At 34.9% G+C, this 16154-nt stretch overlaps 1 protein-coding gene across 3 annotated transcripts in view; it reads left to right on the forward strand.

Annotated features, from left to right (window-relative positions):
- The window catches only part of UBR3 (ubiquitin protein ligase E3 component n-recognin 3), a 234960-nt gene that overhangs the window by 94251 nt on the left and 124555 nt on the right, over positions 1–16154 (forward strand). For all 3 annotated transcript variants that reach the window (XM_039248804.1, XM_039248806.1, XM_039248805.1), the window contains exons 15-19: positions 629–681; positions 784–917; positions 1279–1364; positions 2883–3024; positions 5577–5673. In XM_039248804.1, coding sequence (XP_039104735.1) covers positions 629–681; positions 784–917; positions 1279–1364; positions 2883–3024; positions 5577–5673 — 512 coding nt within the window. The remainder of the gene's footprint in view (positions 1–628; positions 682–783; positions 918–1278; positions 1365–2882; positions 3025–5576; positions 5674–16154) is intronic.

Below are 16154 nucleotides of genomic sequence, written 5' to 3' on the forward strand. Positions count from 1 at the left end.
TGTCACATTTGTACCTGCAGCATTTAGTTTATAGGGGTGACTCGATGACATGAAGAGGCCAGTGCTATTGAAAGAATTTGCTACTTAAATTTTCCAGGAGAAGGGGGCATGCCACCCCACAACAGAACCGTAGAAGAAGCATTAGAGTTTGGTCAAGAGGCAGGAACAAGGGGTAAATCCTAGAGCAGGATCTTTTGGGGGGTATCCATAGAAAGGGCATGGCAGGGCAGGGGAAGCAGTTTAGGATTGGCTAATTTGAATAAATTCTGATGGGCTTTGGGGCATCAGGAACTGTCCCCAACTATCTGGTACCTGGCCCTGGGTTGTTTTAGGGTTGGGGAAATATTGGCTTGGTGTGTGAGAGTTAGATAAAGGAGGTGATTGACTTACCTGTAAGAGATTTGCCCCCAGGCAAGTTGTTTACTGTTTTTAGAAATTCGTTTAGAAATGTTTACTGTTGTTAGCTAGCCCAGAGAGGGGTGGTCTCTCCCCAGGTGTGTAAATGCCCCCCACGTGTCAAAACATCATAAGACACAGGAAACTAACAAACCACATGATTAATACAAGAAGTAAAACTGAATGTTGAGAAATAAAGTTTCTGGGTTTGTTTGTTTTTTGTCTTTTAAAGGTTTGTGCTTCTAGACTTGACCCAGATTATTTTATTTCATCTGTCTTTGAAAGGTGAGCATAATTTTATTAAGACAGGTATTAGGAAGTATTTGGAATTTAAGTTGATTTTGTTTTAACTTAAAAAAAATCTGTCTCAAATATTTCTTATTATAGATTTAAGGTAGTGGATTTGTTGACAATGGCTTCACAACATCAAAACACAGTACTTGATGCAGAGCATGAGAGATCGATGTTAGAAGGCGCTCTTACATTTCTTGTGATTCTTTTAAGTCTTCGTTTACATTTAGGTAAAAAGCACTCCTACTAATGCTTGGGTATTAAGTGTTCTCCTCTCTTTCCTCCCCTCTCCCTTGGTAGTAACTGGCTTATGGAAAAAAGAAAAGGATTTGGATATATTTAAATATGGTTTCAAACTCTTGACATGTACAGTTGTTACTCCTTTCATAATATCCCTTAAAAACCCCTTTACTTAAGGGAGCTGCAAACAGCAGGTTAGTTAAACTGGTTATATTTGGGGCATTGCATTCTTTGCTCTTTAATTTTTGAAGCATCTCATTTTTGCTAAAACAGCTTAATAAAAAGTGTGGTAAGTTGTTTTATAATTTACATATATTCAGATTTATAAAATTTCCTTTTTACTTGTTTTAGGAATGTCTGATGATGAGATTCTCAGGGCAGAGATGGTAGCCCAGTTGTGTATGAATGACAGGACACACAGTTCATTGCTGGACCTCATATCCTTTTAAAAGCTTAAGTTTCTGTTAGTTATAGGATCTAAGTGGTAAGTAATTTTTACAGGTTAAAGATATATCACTTTTGTGGTTAAAAATTATTTTTGGAGTTGAAAAATAATGTGGGGGAAAAAAGAACTTTAACTGTTCAGGGCTAGTTGGCAGATGGTTTGGCCTCTCATTGTCACCTCTCAGTGAGCTCTTGTTAGCTGTGGTTAGAGCTGATGGCTCTGGGCACCCCAGGATCTGACCTTCTAGGGCAGCATTAGTGAAAGGAAGCTGGACACTTTTTAAGAGGCAGCAAAGTCTCCTTTATCTGTATACCTAGGTTGGAATTCATGGTTAAAGTTTATAGGCATACCTTATAATTATTACCAGGGTTTTAAACATTTTAAGAATTTTTTTCTTAGAATTCAGTCTTAAACCAAGAGGTTTTTTTTAAGGGCAAAGATTATCATCTATAAACTTTAAAAAGTATAGTTCTTTAAACTTTAAAAAGTATGGTTCTTTGTATAGGACCGAGCATACAACAGACATTTTATAATTCTTTAAGTTGTTAATAAAATTTTAGACAAAGATTGTGTTATTTTGTGATAAAAATTTATTTTTTAAATTTTGGACTAAATTTACTTTGTATTTTATGAATATGTTTGGGATAATTGGCTAAAATTTTGTGAAATAACTCCTTTGGAATGCCATTTGATAACCTTGAAGATTTTCATAAGCAGCAGCAATTTGATATTGTTTGATGATTTCATTCAACAGTTATATAATGTGTATCAGTGCTGTAACAGCAAAAACATTCCTCTAGCTTTGAATTTTAAAAGTTAATTAATTAACGTGAAATCTTTGGGAAAGGATCTTTGTGGTTTCCTGGTTCCCTTCTTTGTAAAAATTTGTTTAGCATCTTTTTTTTTTTTTTGATGATGGCATTTTGTGTTTTTGGAAAAATAATCTTTAGTCATAAAAATATTGGCTAATTTTTAGCATACTGTTTTTGATTCTCTAAGGGAAAGTATAATATTATTTGTAAATTGATGAAAATAGAGGGGCACCTGGGTGGCTCCATAGGTTGAGCATTTGACTCTTGATTTTGACTCAAGTCATGATCCCAGTGTTGTGGGATTGAGTCCCGTGTTGAGCTCCATGCTGAGCATGGAGCTTGTTTAAGATTCTCTCTCTCTGCTCCTCTTGTGTTTGCTCCTCTCTTAACAGGGAGAAATAAAAGATCAATTTTAGAGGAAAGTTTTTCATTTCTTAAATTTTGGTTAATTTGTTTTGGGGAAGGTATAAACTTGGAAACTATTTTAGCACATAATTTATTAGTAGGCTTCTAGGTTAAAAATATTCTAAAAATTCACAATTAATAAAAAGTTATTACTGAACTCTTGTATTATATGGCCCTCTTGTGGCCAGTATTACATATTACAGCCAATTACTCTTTAGTTAGAAACTGTAGAGTTCCTTGGCAATTTTATGAAGCTTATAGCCATTAATTTTTTTTCTTGACACATACATCATATTCCAGAAAATCCAAATCCCAAAAGTGGCATTATTCCAGGCAGTTACAGCTTTGAATCAGTTTTATCAGCTGTAGCTGATTTTAAGGCTCCTGTTTTTGAACCTGGAGGTTCTATGCAGCAAGGCATGTACACTCCTAAAGGTACGTTTATATACGTAAATACAATTTTTCAGAATTGGTTTTCTGAAAGTAAGTTGTGTACCTAAAGAAAATATTTTGCTTTTTATTTATTTGTCTTTGAGTTATTCCTCAATTTTCCTATAGGTATATGTTTGTTTTTTATGGTATATGGTGATACTGCTTCCATTTATTTACACATCTTTGGTTTTATGTTACAGGAAACCTTCTTAGATGACTCTAAATTAGAAAAGGAACTTTATATATGAATTCTAGCTCATTTTTATACATGAATGAGCTGTAAATGAGCCAGAAATTATAAAACAACATGTATTTAAATTTTTTAAAAATCTAGTTACTCACTAAGTTTGATTTTGAAATAGTTCTCACTACCCAAAATTTAACTTGAAACAGTTAAAATTAAAATCCGTATATAATACTGATTACATTTTCTTACATCCTCTGTAAATACATAAAATCTTTTCCTTAAGTGGTTGGTTTTCCAAGGTCTTCTCTTGGGCTTCATAGATGACATGGTTGTCAAGCATCAGAGGTAGTAAAGTCTTCTTTCACCATCCTGTCTCTTTCACTTCCACATGTTCACTAATCTAAGTTAAAACTTGAAGGAAGTACAACTTACATGCTTCTTGACTTCCTTAGTATTCATTGTCTAGCTGAAAAACTGATGCCCACATTGAAATTGTGAATAACATGTACGATGTTGGGCAAAACCCAGGAGAATAAGCCTTCTCGTGTGGGATTTTTCCAGGAGTTCACAATGATGAATCCAGAATCTCTGGTTGCAGTGTGTATTCCATTAAAGGAAAAGTGCAGTGTTTCTCTATCGTAGAGAACTTCTCAAGTGGAGCTGCGTTATTGCATAGTACACTGCTTATTACGGTATAATGTTAGGATTACCTCTGTTGTAATCACTTACGGTCCTTATAAAAAATGTGGGTTCTTATGCCTCTGCCCCAGTCTGCTCTCATCAGGATCTCTCGGGATGGATTCTGGGAATCTGCTTTTTTAAAAAGCTCTATAAGATGATTGTCATGCACAGTAAAATTTCAGACACTGAGGTAGAGCACTGGGCTTTTGAAGATTAGATTAGCCAGTTTGTGTGATCTTGAGAAAAGCAGTTTCTTAACTTTGGATTTGATATCTTATTTGTAAAAAGGAGAGAGTTGGAATAGATCAGTGTTTTTAAAGCTTTTTAAAAAGTGGTTGAAAAGTCTTTAGTTTTGGGCAACTACACCGTAACTAAATTTGTTATACAAAACCAATAAAAGCAAATCTGCTCTTGTTAAAGTGGGTGCAGGTAGTGGACGTGGCTTCTCAACGGTTTTGTCATCACCTTGCTCCTGAAGAGGCCCCAGTGTAACTTCTGTGTGAATCCACAGAACACTAAAGCCTGCCAGACTAATCGCTAAAAGTTGTCTTCTATTGATGCGGTTTTACTAATTCTGATAAAAGCATTGGCATTTTAATTGTACAAATTAATAGATTTAAAAGTGAAGGACAATAAATGATAATAGAAATAAGAGCAAAGGTCTTTGTCTTTGTGAAGGCCTATCTTAAGTCATACTTATGATAATTTAAGATGAATGAATAATCTGTTATATGAAACTAGGGACAATTGTTAACAGTTTCTTATGTCAGGAAATTGGAATTATAGTAGATATGTAGAGAGAAGCTTAAGCTATTTACTGTTTTCAGATATTAATAATTCTGCTAGAATGAGATGGGAAAAAATGATCTAGGAAAAGTAACACTCTTAAGGCAATGGTTTCTGAAATTATTATTCTCAGCCCATGCTGTAGATTTTTGCCACATCTAAATACCATCTCTATTACTGTATACATAGTATGCTGTATTTCCTTAAGTGGATTCACTTCTTTAAATTACACCTCATGCTAAGCATAATTATGAGATCATGAGTTTTATATGCAATGTATAATCTCTTAGTACATATTAATATAATTATATAATTGTTAAAATAAAAGCTCTGTACACTTAAAATCATCTTGTATACCATCACTTGTACACGTACCACATATGGGGTAATGGTTCCTAATTATGAAGAAGGTAAGGCGATCAATGATCACTTTAAGCAAAAGAACAGAAAATGCTTTACAAACCAAAAATACTACAAAGTAAGACCCTTGAAAATCAGTAGCTCATTAATTTTTTAATCTAGCTTTCACATTTTTATCTTTGAATGTTTTCAAATTTGTTAATGTGTTTTGTTTCTTACATTCTATTGGCACTTACAAAAAATATGAACTAAACTTTTATGGTGAAGCATTATCACATTGTAATACTTCTTTTTTTACATTATAATACTTTTTGCTCACTAGTTCTTACTGAAGTTAAAAAGAACATGCATAATGATGAAATTGTGATTTTTAAGACTTAGAAAAGTAGTCATGATATCAAGCTTATTAAAGCAAATATATGATCAAATTCAACTATCTCATCTTATAAATTGAAAATATACTTAAACATAATTAGTCATCAGAGATTGACTTTGTTCCTAAGAAGTCAGTGTTTTGTTTCTACTTTCTTTTGAATAATAGCTGAAGTCTGGGATCAGGAGTTTGACCCCGTCATGGTCATTCTTCGAACAGTTTACCGTAGAGACGTGCAGTCTGCAATGGACAGATATACAGCATTGTAAGTCTGTTATACTAGTATAATAATGGATATCTTGTATTTATGTAGAAAAATTTCAGTTATAATACAAATGTGATATGCAGTGATTAAAATATACTTTCAATCTTTAGAGGAGAAAATGATATTTTAAGATTAAAAAGATCTGCCATATATTTATGTTCTCAAGATCTTGATCCAAAATCTGATATTATAAATGTTACAAATAAACATAAAAAAATAACAAACTTATTTAGTTGCTGTTTGACCAGTGGAATGTAAAACTTGGTTTTGTGTTGTTCTGCTTTCACACCAGTAGAGGAGGCACAAGTTAAGAGATTAAAATTGTCTGATATCAGAAATGATGGTTATCTACAAAACATGTGGTAGTCTTGCTGTGTTTTTCACAACTGGGAAAATAGCCAAAGCAAAATGAATTTTATTTGTAAACTTTTAACAGAGTGGTTTAAAATGTTGATGATTGCAGAAAAAAGTTTTGAAGAATATCATTTTAATGAAGTATTCATTTTTGTTGTTGTTATAGACTATTTTTAAATGTATTGTTTCTACCTATTTTTAAACCTTAATATTATATTGCTGAACCTCATATAATACTATGTTTTAACTGTGCTTTTCTGAAGCATATGTTAAAAACAAATTTTAAATGATACAAATGTCTTTGATTTTGCAAAAGTATTTCTCTGTCAAAGTGTAAGTATAGATATTAGGTATAATTGAAACTTCTTTTTTGCCAATACAGTGTAATAATAGATATATGTTGAATTTATGATCTATCAGAGACCCACCTGAAGAAAATTTGTAGTGTAGAATTTTTGCATCCCCTTCCTACCCCCTAGAAATCAAAAACAAAACAAAGCTTAGGTCAGCCATCACCATCTCTCTTTACCTTTCTCAAAAAACCTTGGAGAGGTAGTCTGAGGTTCTCCATACTCTGGTTTCTTAACAACCTCTTTTTATGTTTTTTTTTTTTTTTAATATAGTTTTGTAACTGTTTGTAGGCTTTTACTAGACTCTTAGTTCCTTAAAGGGAAGATAATTTTGTATCTCCCTTTTACATCTTTAGTATCTATTTCAGTGATGCACATAGTAGGCATTCAGAATGTATTTGTTGAACAAATAAATTGGAGTAGTTCATATTGAAAAAAGATGGACTGGAAGAAGCATTTGCATGGAAAACCTAATGTGACGTAAACATTGTGTTAAGTGGCTGTACCTTTTCTCAGGGGGTGGTAGTGGTGGCTAGTCATTTGAATATATAGAAATTATGTATATAGTAAATATTATTGAATTTTTTTTTACTTTGTAATAAATAGAAATTTGGACTGGGATTGGGCTGAAACTTTCACAGTTTTCAGGGAGCCATTAAATACTTAATGTAATCAGTTTTAAAGGGGAAATTTTGTTAACAATACATCTTTATTGAATGCTTATTATACACCAGGCACTCTGTAAAGCAAACATCATTGTAGCTTTTATTTTTCACATAGAAGACTTAATTGAGCTCTGAGCAGTTAATTTCCTTCATTGAGAACCAGTAGTTCTCAGCCAGGAGCGATTTTTATCCTCCAAGGGACATTTGGCATTGTCTGAAGAGTTGGAGGGATGATACTGACGTCTAGTAGAGGCTAGATCTGTCCCCCTCAACAAAGAATTATCCGACCCTAAGTATCATTAGTGTCAGGATTGAGAAACCTGGTTTACACCCATACTGACAAGAGGTATCCTTTTCTGTTCTTCTGGTATCTTGTGTTTTGTAATCTGTTTTGTGTTATTAGTTGCTTAGAACCAGATCATAGTTTGATTTATCCTCACTTCACATAGTCATAGAAAATAGATTCTTCAGAGCTATTCTTTTTGAATATTTTATTGTTTTTTCTCAATATAGTTGTTGTCAAATTGGTTTCCATATAACACTCAGTACTCATCCCAACAAGTGCCCTCCTCCATGCCCATCATTCATTCCCCCCCGCTTTCCCCCAACCCCCACCAACCCTCAGTTTGTTCTCAGTATCTAAGAGTCTCTTATGGTTTGCTTCCTTCCCTCTTAACTATTTTTTTCCCTTCCCCTCCCCCATGGTCTTCTGTTAAGTTCTGTTAAGTTTCTCCTGATCCACATATGGTATCTATCTTTCTCTGCCTGACTTATTTCATTTAGCATAATACCCTCCAGTTCCATCCATGTTGCTACACATGACCAGATTTCATTCTTTCTCATTGCTGTGTAGTATTCCATTGTATAGATAAACCACATCTTCTCGATCCATTCGTCAGTTGATGGACACTTAGGCTCTTTCCATGTTTTGGCTGTTGTTGAGAGTGCTGCTATGAACATTGGGGTACATGTGCCCCTATGCATCAGCACCCTGTATCCCTTGGGTAAATTCCTGGCAGTGCTATTGCTGGGTCATAGGGGAGTTCTATTGTTAATTTTTTGAGGAATCTCCACACTGGTTCTCCAGAGTGACTGCACCAGTTTACATTCCCACTAACAGTGTAGGAGTGTGCCTGTTTTTCCACATCCTTGCCAGCAACTAAAGTCTCCTGAGTTGTTCATTTTAGCTACTCTTCAGAGCTATTTTTATTTATTTTTCCTCTTTTCTATTTTGTTCTCCATTTTTGTTCTTACTCTCTCATGTCCCCCATTGGGCTTTTGAGTTTCCTTCCTGTACAATATCTTTATAATTTCTTAGAAATTTCTGAGGTGCAGTGATGTTTCTTGGCAGTTTGAAAATCTTTGTTTTAAAAGAAATGTGTATTTATTAAAATTTTATTTTATTAAAATTCTTTAAATGTTTATTTTTGAGAGAGAGAGAGACAGAGGTGAGCAGGAGAGGGGCAGAGAGAGAGAGAGGGAGGCACAGAATCGGAAGCAGGCTCTAGGCTCTGAGCTGTCAGCATACAGCCTGACACGGGGATCAAACTCACAAACTGCGAGATCATGATCTGAGCTGAAGTCGGATGCTTAACCGACTGAGCCACCCAGGTGTCCCAAGAAATATGTATTTAAATAAAGCAAAAATAACAGATGACAAATAAATATACTCTATAGCTTCAGACTAAAACTTTTTAATCATGTTAAGTTAATCCTCGAAATTTTATGTATAAAGTATTATATTCATCTAATAACATTTTATGTGCTTAAATATCATACCTATGAATAAGTATATTAGTTTTTATGTAAACTTTAATTTTGTTTTGAATTTATTTTCTATGTGAAATAATAGCATCTACTTTCTTTATGTGATATCTTTTGTTTGTGATATCTTTGGCTGTATAGTTAACTGTTTCAGTTCTTATTAGAGCACAACGGGAAATAACCCGAAGTGGTAGGACCTCCTGGTCATTTTCATTTTCTTTCACTTTAAAGGGACAAAAAGTGGCTAAACTGATTTTACTGAGTCTGATTCCTTTTTTTTTTTTTTGCCAGAAGGCAGTAGAAAGTCCTTGTGAAGAATTATGGTGAAAAATGATTGGATAAATTAACACTATTATATCTTTAAAATCAAGTTTGGTGCTAGGCCCTTTGTAGGTGGTAATTGCTAAATTAATGAAAAACAAATTTCTTTAAATTTTTGTGCTGAGTGTTTAGGTGAGAACAAGCAATTTGCTGTATGTAATGTTTGGATATTTAGAATCTTAGGATCTTATTGCTGGAAAAGGCCTTTAAGATCTATCCAGGTGGCATCAAAGTGTCTCTGGGGGCCATCACTGGAAGAGCAGGTTGGGCAACAGCAAGAGAAAGCCTAAAGAGAATGGAGGCAGCTCATACTGCTTTCCTTGCTCCTTTCCAAATACCCTTTAGTGGGCAGTTCAGCTTTTAAAAGGAAAACAAAAACAACAACATAAACACAAACCCAACAGTTGGAAAACCACCAATATTATATTTTATGTCTGAGGACATTGTGACCCAGAGAAATTCAGTGAAAATGTTGGTTAATGGCAGTGTTGGCACTATTGGCTAGGCCTTTTCCAACCCACAAATGTGATTTTTATATAGTGGCTGTTTTAAATTCAGCTGGAAAGTAAGTTTTTTCAACTATAATTTTTGATGGTTTTTTTTCTTCCCATCTCACATCTTGAAGGTTAATGACTGCTGGCCCATGTTTGAAAGTATGACGTATGAGTTTATATACATATCATTTTTGCTTCAACCTAGTCAACAATTTGGTGTTGGTTTGAGTCACTTGAAAATTTTTTGCTGACATGTAACTTTTCATTTGCATTATTCTATTAATGCTTTTGAAAAGAGCAGTCAAAATGATGTATTACCTGCTGCCTTGAACGAATATATAACCTTTATTTTGGAATACATTATTAATCTAGGTGCTGCATATTTAGGGGCTAGCAAACAAACAAAATGAACACTAAAAATGCTTATCTACGCTAAATGAAATAGAATAGTTGAAATATTTTATCATAAGCTATTGGGACTGTTTTGAAAATTAGGCTTATAAATAGCTAGTATAGTATTATATAGAAACCTGCTTTTTTGTTTTTTAAAGCAAATTTAGTTTTATGTCTTTCTCATCTTGAATCATAGATGCAACTTATTTCTCTGGTATATTAATGATAATTTTTTTATTTTTTAGTTCCCCCATTCCCCACTTACATAATATCTGTTTATTCTGAATTGAGTTTTCTGTTGTTTGGTCTCTGGCTTCCATGTTAGGAACATTCTTTAGATGTCTGATAATTCTGGCTGCTCGTGATAAAGAGGTCACAGTACCTTGGTGTAGCTAGTAGATCCTGAGCTTTAATGTAGGGTGATTTGGGCAGGCATGTGTGTTGAGAACCTTTGTTAGTCTCTTTAGAACTTTGTTTTCTGTCTGGAAAGAGTCCTCAGAGAAGTATTTTCATTTACTGCCCAGAAGGCAATGGTCTGGCTGCCATTATTCTGTGAACTGGATCGGGGGAGACAAAGCCTGGCTCTGAATCAAAATGTATATGCCATGACTTTAATTCCCCATTCTCCTTCCCTTAACTGTGCTTGTGTTTTACCTTTTCCAGAGATGAATTCTCCAGCCAGAATTCTGTTGGGAATTCTGAGTGGGAGACAAGCACATCTGTTTCTCGACATCCAGTTACTGAGGTACCAGGTGCTGTCAGTTTCTGACCTCTTGAGGGTTCTGCAGTGTTATTCGGGTCGATTCTCAGCTTGCCCAATTGCCTTCTTGTGATCTGGCTTTCTTGGGTCTACTAGATGAGTTACCATGTGTTCATTTCCTTTCCAATTAACAAAATTTTGCATTTTTTTCCTTTCCTGATTTTTCCCATCTTTGTGGTTTTCATCCTTTAAAAAATACCATTACCATAGTTCTGTTGGAGTTTTGGGTGCAAGTAAAATTAAATACTTATGACAAGTGCTGAATGTGTAGCTCACTTCAGTTTGCATTCTCTGGATTACAAGGTGAGATTGAGCTTTTAAAAATCTATTAATTTCTCTTCATATTTCTTGCTCTGAGAACTGTGTATACATTATTCTTTGCTAATTTTTCTATTAGGTTGTCTAAAGTTTATTAGGTCTCAAGTTTTACTTTTTATAGTTAGATCTCTAACCCACCTGGAATTGATTTTTATTTGTGGAACGAAGTAGTGATTTATTTATTTTTTCCCCCTATAGAAAACCAGTTGCTTTAGGATCATTTACTGAACAATTCATTCCTTTGTCACTGATTTATAATATGCTAATTCTGTCACATACACTTGATCCTCATTATTTGCAAAGTTGGCTACTTGCTAAACTTTAAACCCCAAATTAATGCTTCAAGCTTTCTCTTGGGTATTTGCAGGTGTGTGCAGACATGCAGAGTGCACCTCGCTGAAGTTGAATAGAGTAAAGTTCTATCCTCTTGTGTCAGCTCTCATACTTTAAACAGGTGTCCTTTTTGTGGTGTATTTAGAGCTGTTTTTTCATTTTTGTCCTTTAGTTTGTGATTTTACTATTTAAAATGGTCCCCAAATGTAGTGCTGAAGTGCTATCTGGTATTCCTAAGGGCAAGAAGGCTTTGATGTGCCTTACAGAGAATATTCGTTGTTAGATTAACCTTCATTCATTCATGAGTTATAATGCTGTTGGCTGAGAGTTCAGTGGAAATGAATCAATAATATGGTACATCCAGAAAAAGGTAGAGGAAATTTACTGATCTGTACATGGGGTCATTCCAAAAAAGTGCTAAAATAGCAACTGCAGTGTGCAATGAAGCTATGGAAAAGCTGAAAAGCTAAATTTGTGGACTCATGAGATGGTGACTGATAAAAAAAAAAAAGTGTAGTGAATAGCATTGTTGTGAGGCTGCAAGCCAAAGAAATTACTATCATGTTTAGCAAAGGTCAGAAAAAAGGTAAACCCTACTTTGCTAGTGCTGGCTGGCTTTACATTTTAAAAGATAACATACTGTGAAAAACGTTAAATTTGCAGGCAAAGCAGCTTCTGTAGATCATGAGATGGAAGAATTTTAAAATACTTGCTAAGAGTTCTATAGAAAAGGGTTATGTCCAGAGCAGGTTTTCAGTGTTGATGGGACTGTCTTTAAAAAAAATTTTTTTTTAATGTTTTATTTATTTCTGAGAGAGAGAGAGAGAGAGAGAGAGAGAGAGCGCGCGCATGAGCAGGGGAGGGTCAGAGAGAGAGGGAGACACAGAATCCGAAACAGGATCCAGGCTCTGAGCTGGCTGTCAGCACAGAGCCCGATGCAGGGCTCGAACCCACGAACCGTGAGATCATGCCTGAGCTGAAGTCGGACGCTTAACCGACTGAGCCACAAAAGCGCCCCGATGGGAATGTCTTGATTTGCAAGGACATTGGCAAATATACTATAACTTGGAATTTTGATTAGCAAAATTGACCCCAGATTTGCAGGAACCTAATTCTGTATTTCTCCTAGGAGCAATAATTCAATGTGATGTTTGTGGTGTTTATGGCGACTTTATAGAGCATAACTGCTGTGAATAAAGGCAATTGACCGTATCATGTAGATAGATCTATTTCTCTTCTGTTCATTCTGTAAACTGATACCATACTATCACAAATATTGTTTCTTTCCTTTCTCCTCTTCCTCTTCCTCCTCTTCCTCTTCTTCCTCCTCCTCCTGCTCCTCCTCCTTCCTCCTCCTTCTTCCTCTTCCTCCTCTTTCTCTTCCTCTTCCTCCTCCTCTTCCTTTTCCTCTTCCTCTTCCTCCTCCTTTTCTTCCTCCTCCCTCTTCCTCCTCTTTCTCTTCCTCCTCCTCCTTCCTCCTCCTCCTTCCTCCTCCTTCTTCCTCTTCCTCCTCTTTCTCTTCCTCCTCCTCCTCCACTTCCTGCTCTTCCTCCTCCTCTTCTTCCTCCTCCTCCTCTTCCTCTTCCTCCTCCTTCCTCCTCCTCTTCCTCCTCCTTCTCCTGCTCCTCCTCCTTCCTCCTCTTTCTCATCCTCCTCTTCCTCCTCCTCCTTCCTCCTCCTCTTCCTTTTCCTCTTCCTCCTCCTCTTCTTCCTCCTCCCTCCTCCTCCTCTTTCTCTTCCTCCTCCTTCCTCCTCCTCTTCCTCCTCCTTCTCCTGCTCCTCCTCCTTCCTCCTCCTCTTTCTCATCCTCCTCTTCCTCCTCCTCCTCCTTCCTCCTCCTCTTCCTTTTCCTCTTCCTCCTCCTCTTCCTCCTCCTCTTCTTCCTCCTCCCTCTCCTCCTCTTTCTCTTCCTCTTCCTCCTCCTCTTCCTCCCCCTCCTTCTCCTCCCTCCTCTTCTTCCTCCCCCTCTTCTTCCTCCTCTTCCTCTTCTCCTCCTTCTCTCTTCTATTTATAAGTTGTTTATTCTTGACCCTTTGCCTAGAATTTTATGATGATCATATCAAATTTAATGATGAAACATGTTGGATTTTTACTGAAATTGTACTGATTATCTAGATCATCTCTTTTTTTAAGTTTTTAGTTTTAATTCCAGTTAGTTAATGTACAGTGTTTTAATAGTTTCAGGTATAGAATATAGTAATTCATCAGTTTCATACATCACTTGGTGCTCATCATAGCAAGTGCCTTCCTTAATCCCCAGTCACCTATTTAACCCATCCCCCCCATCCACCTCCCCTCTGGTAACCATCAGTTTCTTCTCTGTTATTAAGAGGCTGTTTCTTGAGTTGTCTCTCGTTCTTTCTTTTTTCCCCTTTGCTTGTTTGTTTTGTTTCTTAAATTCCACATATGAATGAAATCGTATGATATTTGTCCTTTTCTGACTGACTTTTTTCACCAAGCATTATGCTTTCTGGCTCCATCTGTGTCATTGCAAATGGCAAGGTTTCATTCTTTTTTATGGATATGTAACATTCCATTGTATCTGCATACTGCATCTTCTTTATCCATTCATTAGTCAGTAGAAATCCCATTCTAACAGTAATATATTTTCTCATTTATGAACATAGTGTGTATCTCTATTTAGGTTGTCTTAAATTTCTTTCAATAAAATTGAAAAGGTTTTGGAAATCTTTTGTTAGATTTATTCAGAATTATCTTATAATTTTTATAGATATATGGTATATTTCCTATAATTATAGTTTCTTTTTGTTCTAGTGAATAAGAATGCAATTGATTTCGGGGCTCTTATGTGTTCTACTAATTCGTAGATTTTTAAAGATTTTCTATGTGGACCCTTAAATTATCCGGGAATAATGATGATTTTGTTTTTTACATATTCTCTTGTCTTTGCTGACTAGAGTCTCAACTATAGTACATAATAAGAGCAGCAATGAAAAGCATTCTTGTCTTGTTCCTAACACTTTCCATGTGTCACCATTACATATAATGTTTACTTTAGTGGTTTTGTGGCTACCCTTTATCAGATTTAGGAAATTCTTTTTTATTGCAAGCCTCCCAGGAATTTTTATTATGATTGAATTTTTAATTTTATTAAGTGCTTTTCTTGCATCTCTATAAATGATAGTATACAATCCAAATATCTTTGCATTATTGGGAAAAACCCAATCTTGTCATAATGCACTTGAAAAAAAATATTGCTTGATATGGTTTACTGATTGAAGCATTTTTTCCCCATTATACTTTTCGGAGTATGGTTTTACTAGCTAGTCTTTTTTTTTTTTAGTTTTATATGTTTTTTATATATATTTTTTTAGTTTTATATATTTCTAGAGAGAGAGGGAGAGAGAATCCCGATCAGGCTCTGCACTGTTAGTGCACTATTAGTGCAGAGCCTGATGTGAGTCTTTGAACTCATGAACTGTGACATCACGACCTGAGCCAAAGTGAAGAGTCAGATGTTTAACCTACTGAACCACCCAGGTGCCCCATCTTATAAGATAGTCTTATAAATTTTTAAAATCATGTTGTCTTCATATTGGTAACAGGTTATTTTAGCATCATAGAATTATTTGTGTATCTTTTATCTTTATGCTCTTTTCTAAAATTTATGTCAGGAGATGGAGGTTGTCTGTTGCTTAAAAAAATTTTTTTTAAGCAGCTTTATTTAGATATATTTTATCTGCAGTACAGTTCACCATTTAAAAAGGACTATTCAGTTAGTGGTTTTTAGTATATTCAACAGAGTTGTGCCACTATCACCATAATAATGTTCGAAAATTTTCATCACTCTAAAAAGAAACTCCCATTATTCATTAACAGTTACTACCCATTTTCCCCAACCCCCAGTCCTAGGCAGTCACTAGTCTATTTTCTGTTTCTATGGATTTACCTGTTTTGGACATTTCATGTACATGGAATTCAATGTTGTCTTTTGTGACTTGCTTTTTTTACTTAACATAATGTTTTCAAGGTTCATCTGCATTCTAGCATGTATCAATACCATTTTTTTAAATTGCCAGGTAATATTCCATTGTGAAGATATCCACTTTTATTTATCCATTCATCAGTGAATGTATATTTGGGTTCTTTCCATTTTGGGGCTATTATGAATAATACTAGTATGAACAATTGTGTATAAAATTTTGTGTGTACATATTTCATTTTTCTTGAGTATATGCCTGTGAGTGGAATTGCTGGGTCTTATGGGAACTCTATGTTTAATTGTTTAAGGAACTACTAGATTGCTTACCAAATCAGCTTCAGCATTGTACATTCCTATCAGCAGTATATTTGGGTTCCAAATCCTCCTTATCTTTACTAACACTTCTTATAATCTGTCTTTTTGATTGTAGCCATCCTTGTGGGTGTGAACTGGTATCTCATTATAAGTTTTGATTTGCATTTCCCTGATGGCTAATGATGTTGAGCATATTTTCATTTGTTTATTGACCATTTGTTTATTTTTGGAGAACTGTCCAGATCCTTTGCCCATTTTTAATTGTATTAGCTTTTTATTATTGAGTTTTAAAAGCTCTTTATATATTATGAATACTAACTTATCAGAAATATAATTTGTAAACATTTCCTACTCTTTTGTAGATTGTGGCTTGTCTTTTTACTTTTTTAAATGTCTTTTGAAGCACAAAAGTTCATTTTAATGAAGTTCAGTTTATCTATTTTTTCCTTTTGTTACTTGTGTGTGTTTTTG

This window comes from Hyaena hyaena, unplaced genomic scaffold (genome assembly GCF_003009895.1).
Source record: "Hyaena hyaena isolate Hyena2069 unplaced genomic scaffold, ASM300989v1 scaffold_317, whole genome shotgun sequence".
Taxonomy (NCBI): Eukaryota; Metazoa; Chordata; class Mammalia; order Carnivora; family Hyaenidae; genus Hyaena; species Hyaena hyaena.